The following is a 20,533-nucleotide window of genomic DNA, read 5'->3' on the forward strand; positions in this document are numbered from 1 at the left end:
AACACAAAAATGACAGAAATCGAGAGCGGAAGCCTTGTCGCGTTTGGAGAGTCCCTGATGTGCCTAATCAGTGGAAACCCCCACAAGTGACCGAATTTTGGAAACTAGACTCCTCAAGGAATTCATCTAAATGTGTATTGGGAACTTTGAACCCTCGGGTGCCTCACAGAATTTTATAACGCAGAGCCTTAGAAAAAATATAATGAAAAATAATCACATTTTTCCCCCCACAAAAATTTTACTTTTATTCCCAAATTTTTTTATTTCCACAAAGGTAACAGGAGAATGGACATCAAAATTTGCTGTGCAATTTCTCCCGAGTATGCTGTTACCCCACCCCATATGTGGAGGAAAACTATTGTTGGGCGCACAGCAGGGCTCAGAAAGGAAGGCGTCATATTCTGGAACACAGAATTTGATGGAATGGTCTGTGGGCGTCATGTTGCATTTGGAAAGCCCCTAATGTGCCTAAACAATGGAAATATCGCACAACTTACTAAATTTTAGAAACTACACCCCTCAAGAATTTCATCCAGGGGTATTGTGAACATTTTTAACTCACAGCTGCTACACAGAATTTGATAACATTATGTCGTCCTAGTGAAAATTTTCTTTTCAAGAAAATGCTGTTTTATCCCCATATTTTTAATTTTCACAATAGGTAATAGGAGAAAACAGATCCCATAATTAGTTACGCAATTTCTCCTTATATGTGGTCAAATATTTCTCTTTGAAAGGGAAAGAAAAGCACTACCGTACACATGCACACTACACCATATGTTGTGAAAAATGTTTAGACAACAGCTTTATTGGCACACAAAATTAACAAGTGCATGTTAAAACACAATTAAAAACAGGGGCCCAGTACCGGGTACCTGCCAAGGCACGGGAAAATAACATACATAGAATTCATATAATACAATGTAAAGTATCATGCGGTAAACCTGATGAAAATATAACATCTATGGTAAATCCAACAAAATGACAATGACAAGAGGTGCTGACTCTTGGTATTCTGAATAAGAAGCACCATATAGGTTAAAAAGTATATATAGCTGACACTACAAGATAAATTTAGGGCAAGACTGTATGCCAAGTCCTATATGCATATAACTGAAGGACTGCTCAGGAGTGAAAATAATCCTATGAAAATAAATAATATACTGCGGCCAAAGAAAATAATCCAGCCAAGTAGTAAAAGGTGTAAGAGAGCCAGCCCCAACCCAAAGAATAATGGGTTAAGTGCAGCTCTCAAAGAACGGCCCCAATTGTACACAGTATAGTGTCAGTGCAGGGAAAACAAGGTTTACCAAACGGAGATCAACCGTGCAAAGTTGTAGCAGGCAGGACCCAGAGTGGGAGCCTGGGAAGGCATTTTCTACTACCAGTTTTGCACCTCCCTTTATTTACAGGATATATAGTGCGCCCTTTTCTCATAAATATTTCTCTTTGGGCACATGGCGCGTTTTCCTTTCCTAGTTCTGCCATTTGTCTGGAATAGACTGTGAATACCATGTCACATTTGGAGAGCCTGTGACATTCAAAAACTTCAGAACCCCCTCAAATAACCCCATTTTGGAAACTAGACCCCTCAAGGAATCTGTTGGTGTACTGAGCATCTTAAACCTACAGGTAATTCACAACAATTTATAATATTTAGATTATTTCCACTAAAAACTGTATTAGCACCAAATTTATACTTTGCACGAGGGATAATGGGAGAAATTAGAACCCACATTTTGTTATGCAATTTCTCCCGATTGTGACAGTACCCCATAATGTGGTTGTACAATACTGTTTGAGCACAAGTCAGTAATCGGACAGGAATGAGAACTACTTGGCTTTTAGGACGCATATTTTATTTGAATAGATTGTGTGCCCCATTAGCTGAGCCACTGAGGTGCCAGAACAACAGAAACCCCCCACAGGTGACCCCATATTGGAAACTTCACTGCGTAAATGTGGCGCCCCTGAGGGTCCAGTCGCCACAGAGGTACTGCACCTCAGCCAGCGGTGTGGTACTCTGCTCTCGGGTAAGGAGGGGGCACTACCCAGGATCCATACGCTAGCACCCAACACTAGACCTCTCAGGGCCAGGGAGGAGCTGGGTAGAGGGTGTAAGTGGAGGAAGTAGACTGGGGGAGGAGTCAGAATTAGTGACAGTTGTGAGAGGAGAGTTCAGTTAATGCTGGGGACTGGAGCAGTGAGGAGCTAGTCCCTAGACTAGAGAAGCAATGCCATAGGTAAAGGAGAAAAGGAAAATAGTCAGCTCACCAGTCCTCTGCAGGTTTCTCTGATTGCGCACGCATGGAGCCGCCTTGATCAGAGACGTGGCTCAATGAAAAATGGAAGAGGGGAAAAAAAAAAAAAAAATTCTCCAGCGTGTAATCCAATGACTAAGACCGCAAGAGGTTGAAACGCGTTGGTTGTTATAGGGACCCCATCCTTCCTTTTCTTTGTTCATCTGTATTTTTGATACATGCATTTTAATATGTCATTAATAAAAGAATTGATTTTATGGGATTACATGCTGGAGAATTTTTTTTTTCCTCTTCCATTTTTCACTGTAGACTACAGAAGAGAGAGAAGGGTGGTGCCTGGCTGTGGCTGCTGATCCCACTTGGGGAGGCGGTACGGGCGACAGGCACGACTGGCAGAAGAGCATGGCTGATACTCGGACGAGTAGGCAGGCAGGGCTGAGACACAGGGCAGACGGGAGCGGCTGAGGCGCAGGGAAGGCGGGCGCGGCTGAGGCGCAGGGCAGGCGGGCGCGGCTGAGGCGCAGGGCAGGGAAGGTGGGCGCGGCTGAGGCGCAGGGCAGGCGGGCACGACTGAGGAGCAGGGCAGGCGGGCACGGCTGAGGAGCAGGGCAGGCGGGCACGGCTGAGGCGAAGGGCACGGCTGAGACGCAGGGCAGGCGGGCACGGCCGAGACGCAGGGCAGGCGGGCACGGCCGAGACGCAGGGCAGGCGGGCACGGCGAATGGAATAGGTAGAGTCCTGTTCACACAGCGGATGCAGGTATTGGTACTGGCAGGAAGGAATGGTATATGAAGGAACAGGTAGAGGCCTGTTCACACAGGAGGTGAACCGCAAGACTGCGGAAAGGAGTTGCAGTGTGCAGCAAGAGGTTCCGCAGCAGTGGAAGTTGGACACAGACAGATCCGCAGGAGTACAGAGCAGGCAGAGCCGAAAGGATGCGGAGCATAAGCAGAGCCGCAAGAGTACGGAGCACTGGCAGTCACAAGAGTACTGAGCAGGCAGAGCAGCAAGAGTGCGGAGTATAAACAGAGCTGCAGGAGTACAGAGTACGAGGCAGAGTCACAAGAGTACTGAGCAGGCAGAGCCGCAAAAGTGCACAGCATAAGCAGAACTGCACGAGTACGGAGCACAGGCAGAGTCACAAGATTACTGAGCAGGCAGAGCCGCAAGAGTGCGGAGCATAAGCAGAGCTGCAGGAGTACGGAGCACAGGCAGAGTCACAAGATTACTGAGCAGGCAGATCCGCAAGAGTGCGGAGCATAAACCGAGTTGCCAGAGTACGGAGCACAGGCAGAGTCACAAGAGTACTGAGCAGGCAGAACCACAAGAGTGTGGATCATAAGCAGAGTCACAAGATTACGGAGCACAGGCAGAGTCACAAGAGTACTGAGCAGGCAGAACCGCAAGAGTGTGGATCATAAGCAGAGTCACAAGATTACGGAGCACAGGCAGACAGAGAGAACACAAGGATAGACACAGCAGGGAAAGTAGCCACAGACGAGGAGACAGCGACATGACTGAGTTCACACAAGGACAAGTATGAGACAAGGTCAGGAGCAATAGCACAAAGACCAGGATATTCTGCCTCCTGGAGGGCGGACAGAGAGGTACAAGATGAGGTAGGAAAAAAGGAGCACACTGACTCCATAAGAACCAGAGAGCGCGGGGGTCAACCCCCTATACACACAGCCAGGAAGCTTGCAGAGAGCATACAGGAAGCAAGAGGCACAGAGCATGGGGCTGGCAGCAGACAGAAATCACAGCATGACCTGGAGCAGTGAGTAAGTTGGTGTGCGGGGGATGGGAGGCCATGCAGTGATGCCAGCAGGGTTGTTACAAGTAGGTTGACAGAACAAAAAATGTTAAATAGTTAAGTTAATTTAACCTGGTTAGGTTTGGTTAATACAAAGCCAATGTGGTCATGGACAATGGATGGCCAGAACTTTCCCTGTACATAGTTAGCACCCTACACCTTACAATAAACCACAGAACAAAAACCATCTGGCGTGGCCGAAAAGTGGTCCAGCCCTGTAGCCACGCCCTGGGTCTACGTTGGGGGATTGAGACAGGTCCCCCATATTGCACTTAGTAAAAGTAAAAGAATAGCCAGGTTCGAGATCTTACTGAACCCTGATGAACTTCATAAGAAAAGTTTTTTTTATTTATATTAAAGCTATATTTCATATTTCTAGAAAGGTTATTTATAGTAAAAGCTAAATTGTATAAGTAAAGCTTCTAATAATATTAAAGTTATAACTTATTATAGAAATATAAGTGTATGTAACGTTTAAGTGAAACGTACCTCCCATAAAAGGAAGAAAGTTACCTTTTCAGCTATTTACCCTGTTGAAATGAAAAATAGTTGCATGCTATAACACATTTTGCTCTGTTCCAGCCCGAGGACGTGCTGTGTTAAATGGGGGGGGGGTTTAACGTGGCACCGCTGAGGGTCCATTCGCCACAGAGGTACTGCACCTCAGCCAGAGGTGTGGTACTCCATTCTCGGGTAAGAAGGGGGCACTACCCTGGATCCACACACTAGCACCCAACACTAGACCTCTCAGGGCCCGGGAGGAGCTGGGCAGAGGGTGTGAGTGGAGGAAGTAGACAGGGGGAGGAGTCAGAATTAGTGACAGTTGTGAGAGGAGAGTTAAGTTAGTGCTGGAGACTGGAGCAGTGAGGAGCTAGTCCCTAGACTAGAGAAGAGAGAGAAGGAAAAGGAGGTGTCCTAGGGGCACAGGAAGTGAGGAATCCACCCGTGGCACCCGAATCCATGCCGACTGTAGTCAGGTGGAAGGACCAGGTCGCAGTAGGGATTTTTCGATCGCTTCCAGAATAAGGCTGGTCCACATTCTAGTGTCCTACACTGAGCACTTATATTGGGGTCTCCATGTAAATCCCAAAAAAAGTGACTCAGATGAAATCCCCAACGAACCAAACCACCATGAGGCAGATGGAGACACTTTGGACTCTGTTTGGCATCTACTTTGGTGGCATCCATCATTTTAGGCGTGCACAGATCTGTGGTTGACCATAATAGTGCGCTAAAGAGACACGTTAAATTATGGGACACTGCCGGAACGCAGACCAGTCCAAAGTGACTCAGTCTGCTTCATAAGTGAGTAGTTCCGTTGGGGGATTTGTCTGAATCGCAGTTTTAGGAAATTCACACGGAAACTCTGACAAAAGCGCTCAGTGGAGAGCGCAGGATAAATGTAAGAGCCTTGTTCTGATTTATGGAAGGTAGAATTAACAAAAAAGACAATAGTATAAGAATAGTTCATATTTTTATTTATGCGCAGTTCACCATGTGGTATAACTGATAAGGCGGATTTATTCTTTGGGTCGGTATAATTACAGCGATACCAAATTTATATATTTTTTTTTTTAGGTTTTGCTACTATCACACAGTAAACATGCTTCTTTATAAGTTATTTTTTCGTAGCCATATTCTGAGAGCTGTAAGTTTTATTTTTTTGCGACCAGAGCTGTACAAGGGCTTATTTTTTGAGGGAAAAATTGCAGATTTTTTTTGGTACTATTTTGTGGCCCATAATGTTTTTTTGATCACTTTTTATTTGGGTTTTTAAACAAACAATGAAAAAAGGACAGCAATTCAGTTAATGTTTCCATTTTTTATGCCGTTCACCGTGCAGTGGAAAGTGATAAGACCGATTTGTTTGTCGGGTCGTTACAATTACAGAGATACCAGATTTATATTGCTTTTTTTTAGGCTTTTCTATTTTTACCCACTAAAAATATTTAAAAAAAATGAATTTGAGAGGCGTACCTTTAATTTTTGGCGAATGAGCCATATTAGGGATTGTTTTTTGCGGGATGGTTTGGCTGTTTCAATTTTTTTTTTACATACGACTTTAATCGATTTTTATTCACTTTTTTGAGAGTCAGTATGATGAAAAAGCAACATTTTTGGCGTAGTTATTTTTTACGGCGTTCGTTATATAGAATAAATAATGTGCAGCTTCATAGATCAAGTTGTTCCGGACATGGAGATATCAATTGTGTACTTTTTTTTTGTTTATTTTTGCTTTATCACAAATGCTACATTCTGTGGCTAAACATCTTTTAGTCTGTGTGCCTACGTTGTGTTTCTTAAGCGTTTCCGAAGCAGTGGAAATGCTTAGGCTATGTGCCCACGCTAGCGTTTTTAAACGCTCAGGAAAAGGATCCCCTTTCCCAGAAAACGCGCGGAAAAAGACGCGCGTTTTTTGACACGCTGGGAACATTGGGGATGGCTAAAAACGCTCAGCTATGCGGAAAATAATGTGCATGCTGCGTTTTTAGCCGCGAAACGATTCCTGAGCGGTTAAAAACGCATGCTTTGGCACAAAAGGCCAAAAACGCATGCAAATGAATTAGAAGCATCTTGTAAGCATTTCTGTAGCATCTGAGCCGGCACAAACGCTGCGGAAACGCTTACAAAAATGCAACGTGGGCACACAGCCTTAAAAAACGCATTCCCATGCAATCCTATGGCATTCCGCAGTTGCTGTGCACCGGCTGCGGATTTTCCTGCTGCGGAATCGCATAGCGGTAAAATCCGTAGCATGTTCATTATTTCTGTTGAATCTCGGCGATTTCATCGCCATAGGATTGCATTGAAATGCTCACTTTACGCATGTGGCTATGCATTTCCGCAGCATTTCTGCAATGTGGGCACTTAGCCTTAGTGATGTGTGAACTTTTTTGTGTTGTGTGTTTTCGCCGAAAACTTAGCTTTGCTATGATTTTCAACAATATTGTAAAAAAAAAAGTGCAGTTTTACTGGCAAAAAACAAAACAGAACAAAGGACCGCATCTGCAGTATGTGAACTCAGTCAAATAATTTCCAGTGTTGCGGTAACATGTGACTTTTCCTATGATGGGCGAGTTAGATACTTACATTTTAAAAAAAGTAATATTACCAGTCCACAAAATGGTGACCAAGGAAAATCTCTAATAAATTGTTACCCTGCTACCCTACGTTATGACAGTTTTATACTACTTTAAATATAGTCACATTTTCAGATAAATAGTAATATAGTAACATAGTTATTAAGGTTGAAGGAAGACTTCAAGTCCATCTAGTTCAACCCATCCCATCCTAACATGTTGATCCAGAGGAAGGCGAAAAAAACCCATGTGGCAAACAGTAAGCTTCACATTGGGGAAAAAAATTCCTTCCCGACTCCACATACGGCAATCAGACTAGCTCCCTGGATCAACGCAGTATCAAGGAAACTAGTGTATATACCCTGTAATATTATACTTTTCAAGAAAGGCATCCAGTCCCTTCTTAAAATTTTATTAGGGAATCACTCATTACAACATCATATGGCAGAGAGATCCAAAGTCTCACTGCTCTTACAGTACTTTTTGTCCCCTTTTTGCATATTGGCACCACATTTGCCATACGCCAGTCCTGTGGTACAGGCCCTGTTAATATGGAATCTTTAAAGATTAAAAATAATGGTCTATCTATGACTGTACTTAATTCCTGCAGTACTCGGGGGTGTATCCCATCCAGGCCTGGGGATTTGTCAATTTTAGTGATTTTTAGACGCCGCCGTACTTCCTGCTGGGTTAAGCAGGTGACATTTAATGGAGAATTTTTATCCCTGATCATATTATCCGTTATGGGATTTTATTGTGTAAATACTGTTCAAAATGTCTTAATACATATGAGTGCATATTTAAGAACTATGTAATAATTTACCCATACCTTTCTAGCTGGAGGGTTTCTGTTGTAGAAATGCTCCTTATAGCCATCCATCCACACTTCTGCAGCACGAGCAGTATTCTGTAGAAAATTTGGTCTCGCATAAGGGGCTTTTTTAGGAAAAACATGTCCAACATGGGAACATGGGTGGATCTCAAGAGTCCCACCACACTGCCACACCTGAAAAGTGCGAAAGGTATATGAAAGAAATATCTTGTGGTCAAGTCACATTAAGACTGCCTACATTTTCCTTAAGTAAACAACAAACATAATGCCCAAAGGCAATCTCCCAAAATACAGTTCGTTCCACACAAAGCCCAATATGTAACAATATATGATATACAATAGCATGAATATGGAGCTACATACACACACTGGGGAAAATAAGCGTTTCATACACTGCTGATTTTTCAAGTTTTCTCACCTACAAAGAATGGATAGGTCTGTAAATTTTATCCTTTGAGTTTCAGCTCCCTTCAAAGATTTTTTATTGTGTTCAGATCTGGAGACTGGCTAGACCACTCCAAGAGCTTGAAATGCTTTTATGGTGTCACTCCTTAGTTGCCCTGGCTGTGTGTTTTGGGTCATTGTCATGCTGGAAGACCCAGCCATGACCCATCTTCAATAGTCTTACTGAGGGAAGAAGGTTGTTGACCAAAATCTCGTGATACTTGAGCCCATCCATCCTCCCATCAATATAAAGCAGTAGTCCTTCCCCTTTGCAGAAAAACAACCCCAAAGTATGAGGTTTCCTCCACCATGCTTCACGGTTGGGACGGGGTTGCACTCCCCCTTCATCTTCCTCGAAACACGGCAAGTGGAGTTGATACCAAAAAGTTCTATTTTGGTCTGACCACATGTCTCCCATGCCTCCTCTGGATCATCTAGATGGTCATTCTCGAACTTCAAACAGGCCTGGACATGAGCTGGTGTGAGCAGGGGGGACCTTGCGTGCCCTGCAGGATTTTAATCCATGATAGCGTAGTGTGCTACTAACGGTAACGTTTGTGACTGTGGTCCCAGCTCTCTCCAGTTCAGTGACCAGATCCGCTCATGTAGTTCTGGGCGGATTCCTGACTTTTCTCAGAAACATCCTTACCCCACGAGGCAAGATCTTGCATGGAGCCCTACATTGAGGAAGATTGAAGGTCATCCTGTGTTCTTTCAATTTTCTAATAATTGTGCCAACAGTTGATGCCTTCTCACCAAGCTGGTCGCCTATTGTCCTGTAGCCCATCCCAGCCTTGAGCAGGTTTACAATTTTGTCCCTGGTGTCCTTAGACAGCGCTTTGGTCTTGGCCATGGTGGGGAGTTGGAGTGTGATTAAATGAGTGTGTGGACAGGTGTCCTTTATACAGGTAACAAGTTCAAACAGGTGCAATTAATACGGGTAATGAGTGCAGAGTGGGAGGGCTTCTTAACCAAGGACCAAGGGAATGCAGTGGACGTGGTGTACATGGACTTTTCAAAAGCTTTTGATACGGTGCCACACAAAAGGTTGATACATAAAATGAGAACAATGGGGATAGGGGAAAATATGTGTAGGTGGGTTAAGAGCTGGCTCAGGGATAGGAAACAAAGGGTGGTTATTAATGGAGCACACTCGGACTGGGTCACAGTTAGCAGTGGGGTACCACAGGGGTCAGTTTTGGGCCCGCTTCTTTTTAACATATTGATTAATGACCTTGTAAGGGGCATAGAGAGTAGAATTTCAATATTTGCAGATGACACTAAACTCTGCAGGGTAATCAATACAGAGGAGGACAATTTTATATTACAGGATTTATGTAAACTAGAAGCTTGGGCTGATAAATGGCAAATGAGCTTTAATGGGGATAAATGTAAGGTCATGCACTTGGGTAGAACGAACAAGATGTATAATTATGTGCTTAATTGTAAAACACTGGGCAAAACAGTCACTGAAAAAGACCTGGGTGTATGGGTGGACGACAAACTCACATTTAGTGGCCAGTGTCAGGCAGCTGCTGCAAAGGCAAATAAAATAATGGGATGCATTAAAAGAGGCATAGATGCTCATGAGGAGAACATAATTTTACCTCTATATAAGTCACTAGTGCGACCACACTTAGAATACTGTGTACAGTTCTGGTCTCCGGTGTATAAGAAAGACATAGCTGAACTGGAGCGGGTGCAGAGAAGAGCGACCAAGGTTATTAGGGAACTGGGGGGTCTGCAATACCAAGACAGGTTATTACACTTGGGGTTATTTACGGTAGTTTGGAGAATCGAAGGCTTAGGGGTGATCTTATTACAATGTATAAATATATGCGGGGACAATACCAAGACCTTTCTAATGATCTTTTTACTCTTAGACCTGAGACGGGGACAAGGGGGCATCCTCTACGTCTGGAGGAAAGAAGGTTTAAGCATAATCACAGACGCGGATTCTTTACTGTACGAGCAGTGAGACTATGGAACTCTCTGCCATATGATGTTGTAATGAGTGATTCCCTACTAAAATTTAAGAGGGGACTGGATGCCTTTCTTGAAAAGTATAATATTACAGGGTATATACACTAGTTTCCTTAGTGTTGCGTTGATCCAGGGAGCTAGTCTGATTGCCGTATGTGGAGTCGGGAAGGAATTTTTTTCCCCAATGTGAAGCTTACTGTTTGCCACATGGGTTTTTTTTGCCTTCCTCTGGATCAACATGTTAGGGCAAGTTAGGATAGGATATGGGTTGAACTAGATGGACTTAAAGTCTCCCTTCAACCTTAATTACTATGTTACTATGTTAAAGAACAACTAACAGGTCTGTGAGAGCCAGAATTCTTGCTGGTCGGTAGGTGATCAAATACTTATGCAACAAAATGCAAATTTATTTTTTAAAAATCATGCAATGCGTTTTTCTGTTTTTTTTTTTTTTTAGAATCTGTCTCTCACGGTTGAAGTGTACCTACGATAAAAATTACAGACCTCTCCACTCTTTGTACGGTGGGGGAAATAATTGCTGTATTTGTCCCTTGATGATTTTGTAAGTTTGTCCACTGACAAAGCCATGAATAGTCTATAATTTTAAGGGTAGGTTAATTTTAACATTGAGAGAATATCAAAAATAAAATCCAGAAAAATCACATTGTATAAATTATAAGCATTTGATCCCCTACCAACCATAGAGAGTTCTGGTTCCTACAGGCAAGTTAGATGCTCGTTACCTTCATTAAAGGCAGCTGTCTTACATAGTCACCTTTAGAAAAGACTCCTGTCCACAGACTCAATCAGTCAGACTCTAACCTCAACAACATGGGCAAGACCAAAGAGCTTTATAAGGATGTCAGGGTCAAGATCATAGATCTGCACAAAGTTTGAATGGGCTACAAAACCATAAGAAAGACGCTGGGTGAGAAGTAGACAACTGTTGGTGCAATAGTAAGAAAATGGAAGAAATACAAAATGACTGTCAATCGACATCGATCTGGGGCACCATGCAAAATATCACCTCATGGGGTATCCTTGATCACGAGGAAGGAGAGGGATCTGCCTAAAACTACATGGGGGAATTTGTTAATGATCTCAAGGCAGCTGGGAACACAGTCACCAACAAAATCATTGGTAACACATTACGTCGTAAAAGTTTAAAATCCTGCAGTGCCCCCAAGGTCCTCTGCTTAAGAAGGCACATGTGCAGGCCCATCTGAAGTTTGCCAATGAACACCTGGATGATTCTGTCAGTGATTGGGATAAGGTGCTGTGGTCAGATGATACAAAAATTGAGCTCTTTGGCATTAATTCAACTCACCATGTTTGGAGGAAGAGAAATGCTGTCTATGACCCAAAGAACACTGTCCCCACAGTCAAGCATGGAGGTGTAAACATTATGTTTTGGGGGTGTTTCTCTGCTAAGGGCACATGACTACTTCACTGCATCAATGGGAGAATGCATGGAGGCATGTACCATAAAATCCTAGTGACAACCTCCTTCCCTCTGCCAGGACGTTAAAAATGGGTCATGGCTGGGTCTTCCAGCAGGACAATGACCCATAACATACAGCCAATGCAATAAAGCAGTGGCTCAGAAAGAAGCACATTAAGGTCATGGAGTGGCCTAGCCAGTCTCCAGACCTTAATCCCATAGAAAACTTATGGAGGGAGTTGAAGCTCCGAGTTGCCAAGCGACAGCCTCAAAATCTTGATTTAGAGATGATCTGCAAAGAGGAGTGGACCAAAATTCCTCCTGACATGTGCACAAACCTCATAATCAACTACAACAAACGTCTGACTACTCTGCTTGCCAACAAGGGTATTGCCGCCATGTATTGTCTTGTTTGCCAGACGGATCAAATACTTATTTCTCACTGCAAAATGCAAATAAGTGTATGTAATTAATACAATGTGTTTTTCTGGATTTTATTTTTTATATTCTAATGTCAAAATTAACCTACCCTTAAAATTATAGACTGTTCATGTCTTTGTAAGTGGGCAGTCTTACAAAATCAGCAAGGGATCAAATACTTACTTCTCCCACTGTAGGTGGGAAAACTTTCAAAATCAGCAGTGTGTCTAATAACATGTGTTTGTTTATATTATGCATACACACAGCTCAGCATAAATGAGTACACCTCCCTTTGAAAAGTAATTTCAATCAATATATCACTGAACACAAGAACTAATTTATGAGATTTTGAAATCAGTTTCATAGAATTCTTTTAACCCATAACATGATAGTTAATATACATTTCACTTCATTTAGTTTTACGCAAATTAGTTGATGCAAAAATAAGTACACCCCATATCAAAACAAAGTACATGTACAATTTTATATGACCTCAATGATTTTTAAGGACAGCACCAAGTCTTCTAGGCACATAGTGAATAAGGTGGTGACATTTTGCAACATTAGCTTTTTGCATTCTTCAAGAACAACCTCTTAGAGTCTTGAATACTGGATGCAGAGTGATGTTCAACTTGTCTCTTTAGAATTCTCTATAGGTATTTGGTTGGGTTCAGATCAGGAGACATACTTGGCTACATAATCACTTTCAAATTGTTGTTCTTCATAAACACAACAGATTTGTGTTTTGGATCATTGTCATGCAGAAAATGGGCACGTCTACCAAGGGCACGGAGTGATGGTAGCATTTTCTGCTTCAATATAAAGCAGTACAGTTTTGAAGCCATCAGTTCCAAATACATTGATCTTGGTTTCCTCGCTTCAAAGCATGGATTCCCAAAAGTCTTCATATTTTTTCAGCTTGGACTTTTTTGTACATGGCTTCTAGGAGAGGCTTCCTTTATGGATAGTACCCTTGTATGCTATTTCTCTGCAGTGTATGGTGTGTTGTGCCATGGGAAACACCTACCCTGGCTTGCTTTTCTACTTTTAAACAACAGTCAACTTGCAGGTCATTCTGGAGTATATTTCTGGCATAATGTACAACATTTGGAGTCCAAACTCCACCCACTTTTACAGAACTGCAGTAAAAACGGCAAAAGGCGCAACAATTTTGTACAACTCAGAGTTGCGTAAAGATTTTGTGAAGTTTCAATATTTTTTTTTTTCCAGAAAACAGTAGACGACACCACCCTAGATAAGGCTCCTAGAGTTTAGTGATTTTATTTTTCTTATCATGTTCCTTGTAAAAATTTCAAACTTCCATATCACGAGAAGCGGTCATATGATTCATGCTGTCTGAACCACTACCAACATGAAATCCAAAACAGCTCCCTCATTACAAACATAGTTGAAAGCGCAATTGGGGACAAGTAAACTAGTGCAAAAGGTGACTAGTCCAAGAGGTGTCCCCACTAGCTAGGTAGAAATTCATCAGTCTTGCTGAGCAGGCAGGGAGAAGCCAGGGGACAGACTTCTTGGTCATTCACCTTGATCTCGCTTGCACTTTCAGCACAGCATTTCAGAGTAACCCCTTTACTCCACGGCCCATTTTCGTTTTTTGCGTTTGTTTTTTGCTCCCCTGCTTCCCAGAGCCATAACTTTTTTAGTTTTCTGTCAATATGGCCAATTGAGGGCTTGTTTTTTGCAAGACAAGTTGTACTTTTGAATTACACCATTGGTTTTACAATACAGTGTACTGGAAAACGGGAAGAAAATTCCAAGTGCGGTGAAATTGCAAAAAAAAGTGGAATTCCCCAACTGTTTTTTTTATTTTTTTTTTACCTCGTTCATCAAATGCTAAAACTGACCTGCTATTATGATTCTCCAGGTCATTAGGAGTTCGTAGATACTAAACATGGATAGCTTGTTTTTTATTTAAGTGGTGAAAAAAAATCCAAAGTTTATTAAAAAAACAAAACAAAATTGCATAGTTTCCCGAGACCCGTAGATTCTCTGTTTTTCTGATCTGGGGTTGGGTGAGGGCTTATTTTTTGCGTGCCGAGTTGACGTTTTTACTGGTCCCATTTCGGGGTAGATAATATCTTTTGATTGCCCGTTATTGCATTTTAATGCAATGATGCGGCGACAAAAAAAAAAATAAATTCTGGAGTTTCGACCTTTTTTCGCTAGTCCGTTTACCGATCAGATGAATTCTCTTTATATCTTGATAGATAGGGCGATTCTGAAAGCGGGGATACCAAACGTGTATTTTTTTTTTTTTAGTGGTTTTATTTTCAATGGGGCGATTTGAATTTTTATATTTTATATATACTGAATATATTTTATATTTTTAAAAACTCTTAACTTTACACTTGCTTCAATAGTCTCCATGGGAGACTGGAAGCTATCACTTTTGCTACACAGAGCAGAAATGATCACTTGCTATGAATGCCAACCACTGGGCGGCGCTCATAGCAATCTAACATTGACAACCACAGGGGTCTGTTACAGATCCTAGGTCATCATGCCAACCCATCAGCGACCGGCGGTCATGTGACACACGCACCAATGGGCAGAATTAGTGAAGCGCCTCCGGCGCAATCACGTTGAATGCTACTGTCAGAGATTGAGAGCATAATTTAACAGGTTAACAGCCTCGGGTGGATCGCGATTACACCCGCGGCTGTTAGGAGCACACGTCAGCAAATGAAATCAGTTGAAATGTGTCGGGAAAGATGTGGGTTAAGCGTCGGAGCCCACATCAAAGGGAGAGACAACATGCACCATACATGTATGGCGCATGTCGTGAATGGATTAAAACACATAGGTTTGTAATGCAAGAGGTACTTTATGATTCATACTGAATGAATCATGTGACATGTTTCTCGTAAAACAAACCTTTACATCCCCCCTCATCTTCCAAGTAGCCTGTGCTCAATTACAAAAGTCACAAAATACTACAGGACAATACATTCCACAAGTTTAAAGCACTTGTATTCTGGTGAGAACACGATGAGGACTAAATACATGAAATTTTGCTCAAGACTATTAGGTTTACACTAATACATACTCTGAATGAAAGCTCCAAGTTTTCACCACCCCAGACTTCCATACCCATGTCATAAGTACCAAGGTATTCAAAATATTTCTTGCTTACAGCAAACAGTCCACCAGCCATAGTTGGAGACCTAAAAGAATAAAAACAAAAGAGTTACATTAAACACATAAAAAGAAAATGAACATACTCCCAACTATGCACATAAATAAATGGCATCTGGTTTGCTGGATTTGGAAATATAGCTTCAATGGTCAGGCTATAACCATTCCCTTGAAAAGTCGAACTATGTTATACTGTATAGAAATGCTCAACCATTTGCTCTACAGTCAGCATCTGCACAGTGTGAAATGGCTGCATACAGTACAGACTTTAGGTTTGGTGACTTAAGGCCTTTACATTTAGCGATGCACCAGCGATCCCGACCACGATACGACCTGGTCAGGATCGCTGGTGCATCGCTAAATGGTTGCTAGTGAGCTGCCAAACAGGCAGATCTCACAGTGATGTAGCGACGCAGCAGCGGTCGTTACTTACCTTTCAGACGAGGCGATCCTGACGTCCTCCCGCCCCGTCCACGCGTTGCTCGTCGGCGCCAGCAGGAAGCGCCTGACGAGAAATGGAGCTGCGAGATCAGCAACAGACAGCGGGGGAGCCGGTCGGAGGTATGTATCACACATACCGATATCGCTAGCGATATCGCTGCTGCGTCACCAAATCGGTGCTGCTTTAGCGATATTGCTAGCGATATCGCTATGTGTAAAACCCCCTTTAGGCTATGTGCACACGGTGCGGATTCAGCTGCGTTGCACAGTACCATTCTTTGCAATGGTAAAATCAAAAACGCTGTGCACATGCTGCGGATTTTTCCGCGCTAATTTGCTGCGGGTTACAATCCGCAGTATGTCAATTCTTTGTGCGGATTCCACTGCGGTTTCACACCTTCACTATTGTGAGATGTGAAACTGCAGGGCTAAACCACAGGCTAATCCGCAGGTATTTTGACCTGCGGATTTTTCAAAATCCACGCGGAAAAATCCGCAGCACTTCCAACTCCGTGTGCACATAGCCTTAAGAAAAAAGGAGAATTCTGACACTGAAGCAGTTATTTGAAATTATGGTCTTGAAATAAGAATTTTCTTTAACTTTCTGCCAAGCGACATACTATAAAATGCAAGGGTGTGGAGGGCTGAACTCTACCATTTGCTAAAATAAACAGGGCACTGTACTCTAAGGCCTGTGAAGTTTAAAGTTTGGACTTTAAGTCATTAGCATTTTCCATTCACTTCAATGGGGCTATGATATGATACATGTCTTGGAAGTTACAGTTTGTACGGAAAGTATTCAGACCCCTTTAAATTTTAAATTTTTCACTCTGTTTCATTGCAGCCATTTGGTAAATTCAAAAAAGTTCATTTTTTTCTCATTAATGTACATTCGGCACTCCATCTTGACTGAAATAAACAGAAGTGTAGAAATTTTTGCAAATTTATTAAAAAAGAAAAACTAAAATATCACATGGTCATAAGTATTCAGACCCTTTGCTCAGTGTTCAGTAGAAGCACCCTTTTGAGCTAGTACAGCCATGCGTCGTCTTGGGAATGATGCAACAATTTTTTTTTATTGGACAGCACACAGACCATACAGTTGAATGGATCTATTCATACACCCATGAAAAATCAATGGATCCAAATATGACATCCATAAGATTCACAGTATTCTCAGATCAGACTCAGTCATGAAGATCAATAGGGATTAAAATGCTTCTAACTTGTTTCCATGTGTTGTGGATCTGTTTAGTGAAAAGTTTGAAGAAAAACATGATCTTCCAGGGGCCTTTTTAGTGGCTTGCAAACAAAAGCATCACTTTAGCAAAAAAAAAAAAAATATATGTATACTGTATATAAAATATAGTGAGTGTAACCTCACTTGTTATACAAGAAAAAAACATTATATGTGGTTTTCCCAAACAGTGAGGTAAATAGAAAAAGTTGCAGAGCTCTGCAAGGAGATCGGAAGCTTCATTTAGATCCTGCTCAAGAAACCATGTTATCCCTAAGTGGTTTCCACTTTCAGAAAAGTGGACCCCAAATGCCCTAAAATACGAAATAGAGCAGTTACTCATCCTCCTTGGATCCATTAGATATATCAGAAGTACTAGGTAAGGAGAGACTGCTCACACTGCTGTTGACCTGTCTTTCTTAATGAATACTGTAGATACCAGGAGTACTGAGGAAAGAAGAGGCTGATCACACTGCTGTCCACCTGTCTTTCTGAATGCAGAGATAACTTGACAGTACATAGCATGTTATCTTCAGAACACAACATCATAGTTTTCCAGCCACTAGGCACCTGTCCTATTACAATTCTAACACAAGTTGGTCATTGTAACAAGACTGTGACCATTTTAACCCTATAGTGAGTACCTCTCTAGAAAAAGTAAGCACGATTTGGTAATTAAAAGTATTTATGATTTTATTTTATTTTTTTAATAAAATAAATTTACTTTAGTTATTTCTATTCTTGGAAAACCCCTTTAAAAGCATAGTTATCCTATGGATTAGTGTGGGTTCTAGAGATCAAAATGTCACTTCTATGGCATAATCTTTGGATACCATCAACTTAAGGTAAATAGAGGAGAAAAACCCTTTTAAATAAGTTAATGGTGCTCAAAAATGTGTTAAGGAAAAATATAGTTGTTTCAGAAATGGATGCTGCAATATTAAGGCTAGTTTCACACTAGCGTTTAAACGACGCGCGCACGGCGCCGCTAAGCCACGCCCCCTGCCGGCTCCCTGCCCGCCCCTTCCTGTTATCACCTCCTCCGAGCGCAGAGGGCTGCATGCGTTATGCGCACCCTATCTTTAGCATAGGGTGCGCAGGCCGTGCGCAACTATGAATATAGCGTGCGCTGCGCATTTTTGAATGTGCGCCGTGCGCGCCAAAATGCAACATGCTGCGTTCGGCGCGCACAGCGCACCTCCAAAAATGCGCGGCGCACGCTGTATTCATAGTTGCGCACGGCCTGCGCACCCTATGCTAAAGATAGGGTGCGCATAACGCATGCAGCCCTCTGCGCTCGGAGGAGGCGATAACAGGAAGGGGCGGGCAGGGAGCCGACAGGGGGCGTGGCTTAGCGGCGCCGTGCGCGCGTCGTTTAAACGCTAGTGTGAAACTAGCCTAAGTGATACAATGTATGTTACACAAGAGCATTGTACAAGATATAAATTCTACATGCCAATTATACTGCCAACAGGTGACATTAAAACTGTTGCACAACTTTAACTACTGTGCTAATTACAAATTTAGACGTAATAGTCTATTTTGGGAAACATAACAGGTATAATTACAGCTAAGTAGTGAAAGATATTCTGTACTGACAACATTTAAGTGAATTAAGTGAATACCACATCCAATACTCATCTAAGAGATAAAACAAAGCGATGAGCTTTGTTGTGCTTGGATACAAGCAAGTAACAAATCTGTCATTAAACATCTTGGATATCTTTATCTTAGTGCAAGAGTCAGCTTAACAAGAAAAACAGGAAAGACAACTCGTTGGTCTTGGAGAAGACAGCAAACCAAGGGATAAACTTCTACCAGCTGTAGAGTCACCTGCTCATACGGCATAAATGTATGATTACAGGACTTGGATGCATGTAATATTCTTTACAAAAAGGTGCAGATATAAGAAGATATAAAAATATGTAAAAAGAAATACTAGAATGGATTAAAATCAGCCCAAAAATTAGAGATTCTCCTGGAAACCATAGGCGGGTTAAGATTCAAAGAGGTCCTCACCAGGTTCCAGGTTGTAGTCATAGTTATGTTGGTTACACTTGCCGCCCCTCCTGTATGCAAGAATAGCTTTCTTTCTGTCTTTACAGAAACCTGTCACCAGTAGGCTCCAAGACGGCGTGGTACACTACACGTTCGGAAGACATAGAAAGTTTACACAACCCTGTTAAAATATATGATACCAAGATGTATCATATTTTTTGGTGGGTGAGTGCGGTGAAATATAAAAATAATGTGTGTGAGGTAGTGACCCCTGTTACTGCTAGGGGGCGCTGTATGTGCTCCCCAGGATACGCACGGAGGCGTACCTGTGATGGCGAGACAGTGACCGATGTCATTGTGAATGGCCGGTATGTGTCGCAGAGGGGGTCCTCCGCGCTGTAAGCCAGTAATGTTGCTCTGAGACCTGTAGTCCTACGAGCCTTGTGTTTGTTTACTTATAAGGGGGGCTTACAGGGTTAGTCGGAGAGCTGGGCGGGACTGACTAACCACACATACACCACCCACCAATGGGGGGTGGTTACAGCTACATAATGTGACCAGGGTTTGGGTCACATGGTCTATGTTCTAAGGTCCTGCAAGACAGGACAGGCCTGTGTGTTGAAAGGTCCTAGGAGTGGACTTCCTGAAGAGCATATGGAGAGGCCGTGTATGTGCAGAGTCTGTGACGGCACTGCATTGGGGAAGCTACCATCCATCTGAGGGTATGGACTGTCGGGAGTGCCCTGGTCATAAGGACGGTGATCCCAATAAGGCAGCTTCCCCAGGAGTGAGGACTGACAAGGAGTCAGCGTGTGGAGCAGGAGCTCCAGGAAGGTAACTCCAGATTAAGGGAGTTTAGTAACAGTAGACAAGCATCTGCGATTAGAACAGACTGTTGGTGTTTGTTGTGTTCCGTGGACGTTAATGAACTGTTCGGTGTGCGTTCACCCACTTTAACAGGACGAAGTGAGAAGTCCGGCGTGTTTAGTGACAGCAAGTTAAGCAGTGAACTGTGAAATGCTATTGACTATGTGTTAAGTCTGTGAAGTGTAACATGACCTACGGTGCGGTTTATGATGGCTAAATAAACCAAACAGACTGTTTTGTGAGCAAAACGTGCCTGTATGCCTTCATCCCGTTGCCAAGCGAGTGTCCCCCAACATACGCAGTAAGCGCTCTTACATGTGATTGTATCAGCGTGAACACCATCTTTTATTTGGGGATGTAGCTTTTAATCTGAATTGGCCTATCACATTTAAACTTGTGTTAAATAGTAGTCAGCACACAACTGCCAACATTTAAAGTGATTCTGATTAACTCCATATAAAGTTTAGCTGTCCTAGTAGGATTGTTTTAGTTCCATTTTACAGCAAAAGCCATGGTCTGTAAAGCGCTTACAACACAGCAATGTAATCTCATTGTTG

The 20,533-nt window shown here is 42.5% G+C and overlaps 1 protein-coding gene across 2 annotated transcripts in view; it reads right to left on the bottom strand.

The window, feature by feature from the left end:
* Nucleotides 1–20,533, bottom strand: part of GALNT4 (polypeptide N-acetylgalactosaminyltransferase 4) — a 149,287-nt gene that overhangs the window by 31,038 nt on the left and 97,716 nt on the right. For both annotated transcript variants that reach the window (XM_073587789.1, XM_073587788.1), the window contains 2 exons: nucleotides 15,345–15,462; nucleotides 7,984–8,160 (listed from right to left, as the gene is read on the bottom strand). In XM_073587789.1, the coding sequence (XP_073443890.1) occupies nucleotides 7,984–8,160; nucleotides 15,345–15,462 (295 nt within the window). The remainder of the gene's footprint in view (nucleotides 1–7,983; nucleotides 8,161–15,344; nucleotides 15,463–20,533) is intronic.

Source organism: Dendrobates tinctorius, unplaced genomic scaffold, assembly GCF_039654945.1.
Source record: "Dendrobates tinctorius isolate UK_male_01 unplaced genomic scaffold, ASM3965494v1 ptg000102l, whole genome shotgun sequence".
Classification (NCBI taxonomy): Eukaryota; Metazoa; Chordata; class Amphibia; order Anura; family Dendrobatidae; genus Dendrobates; species Dendrobates tinctorius.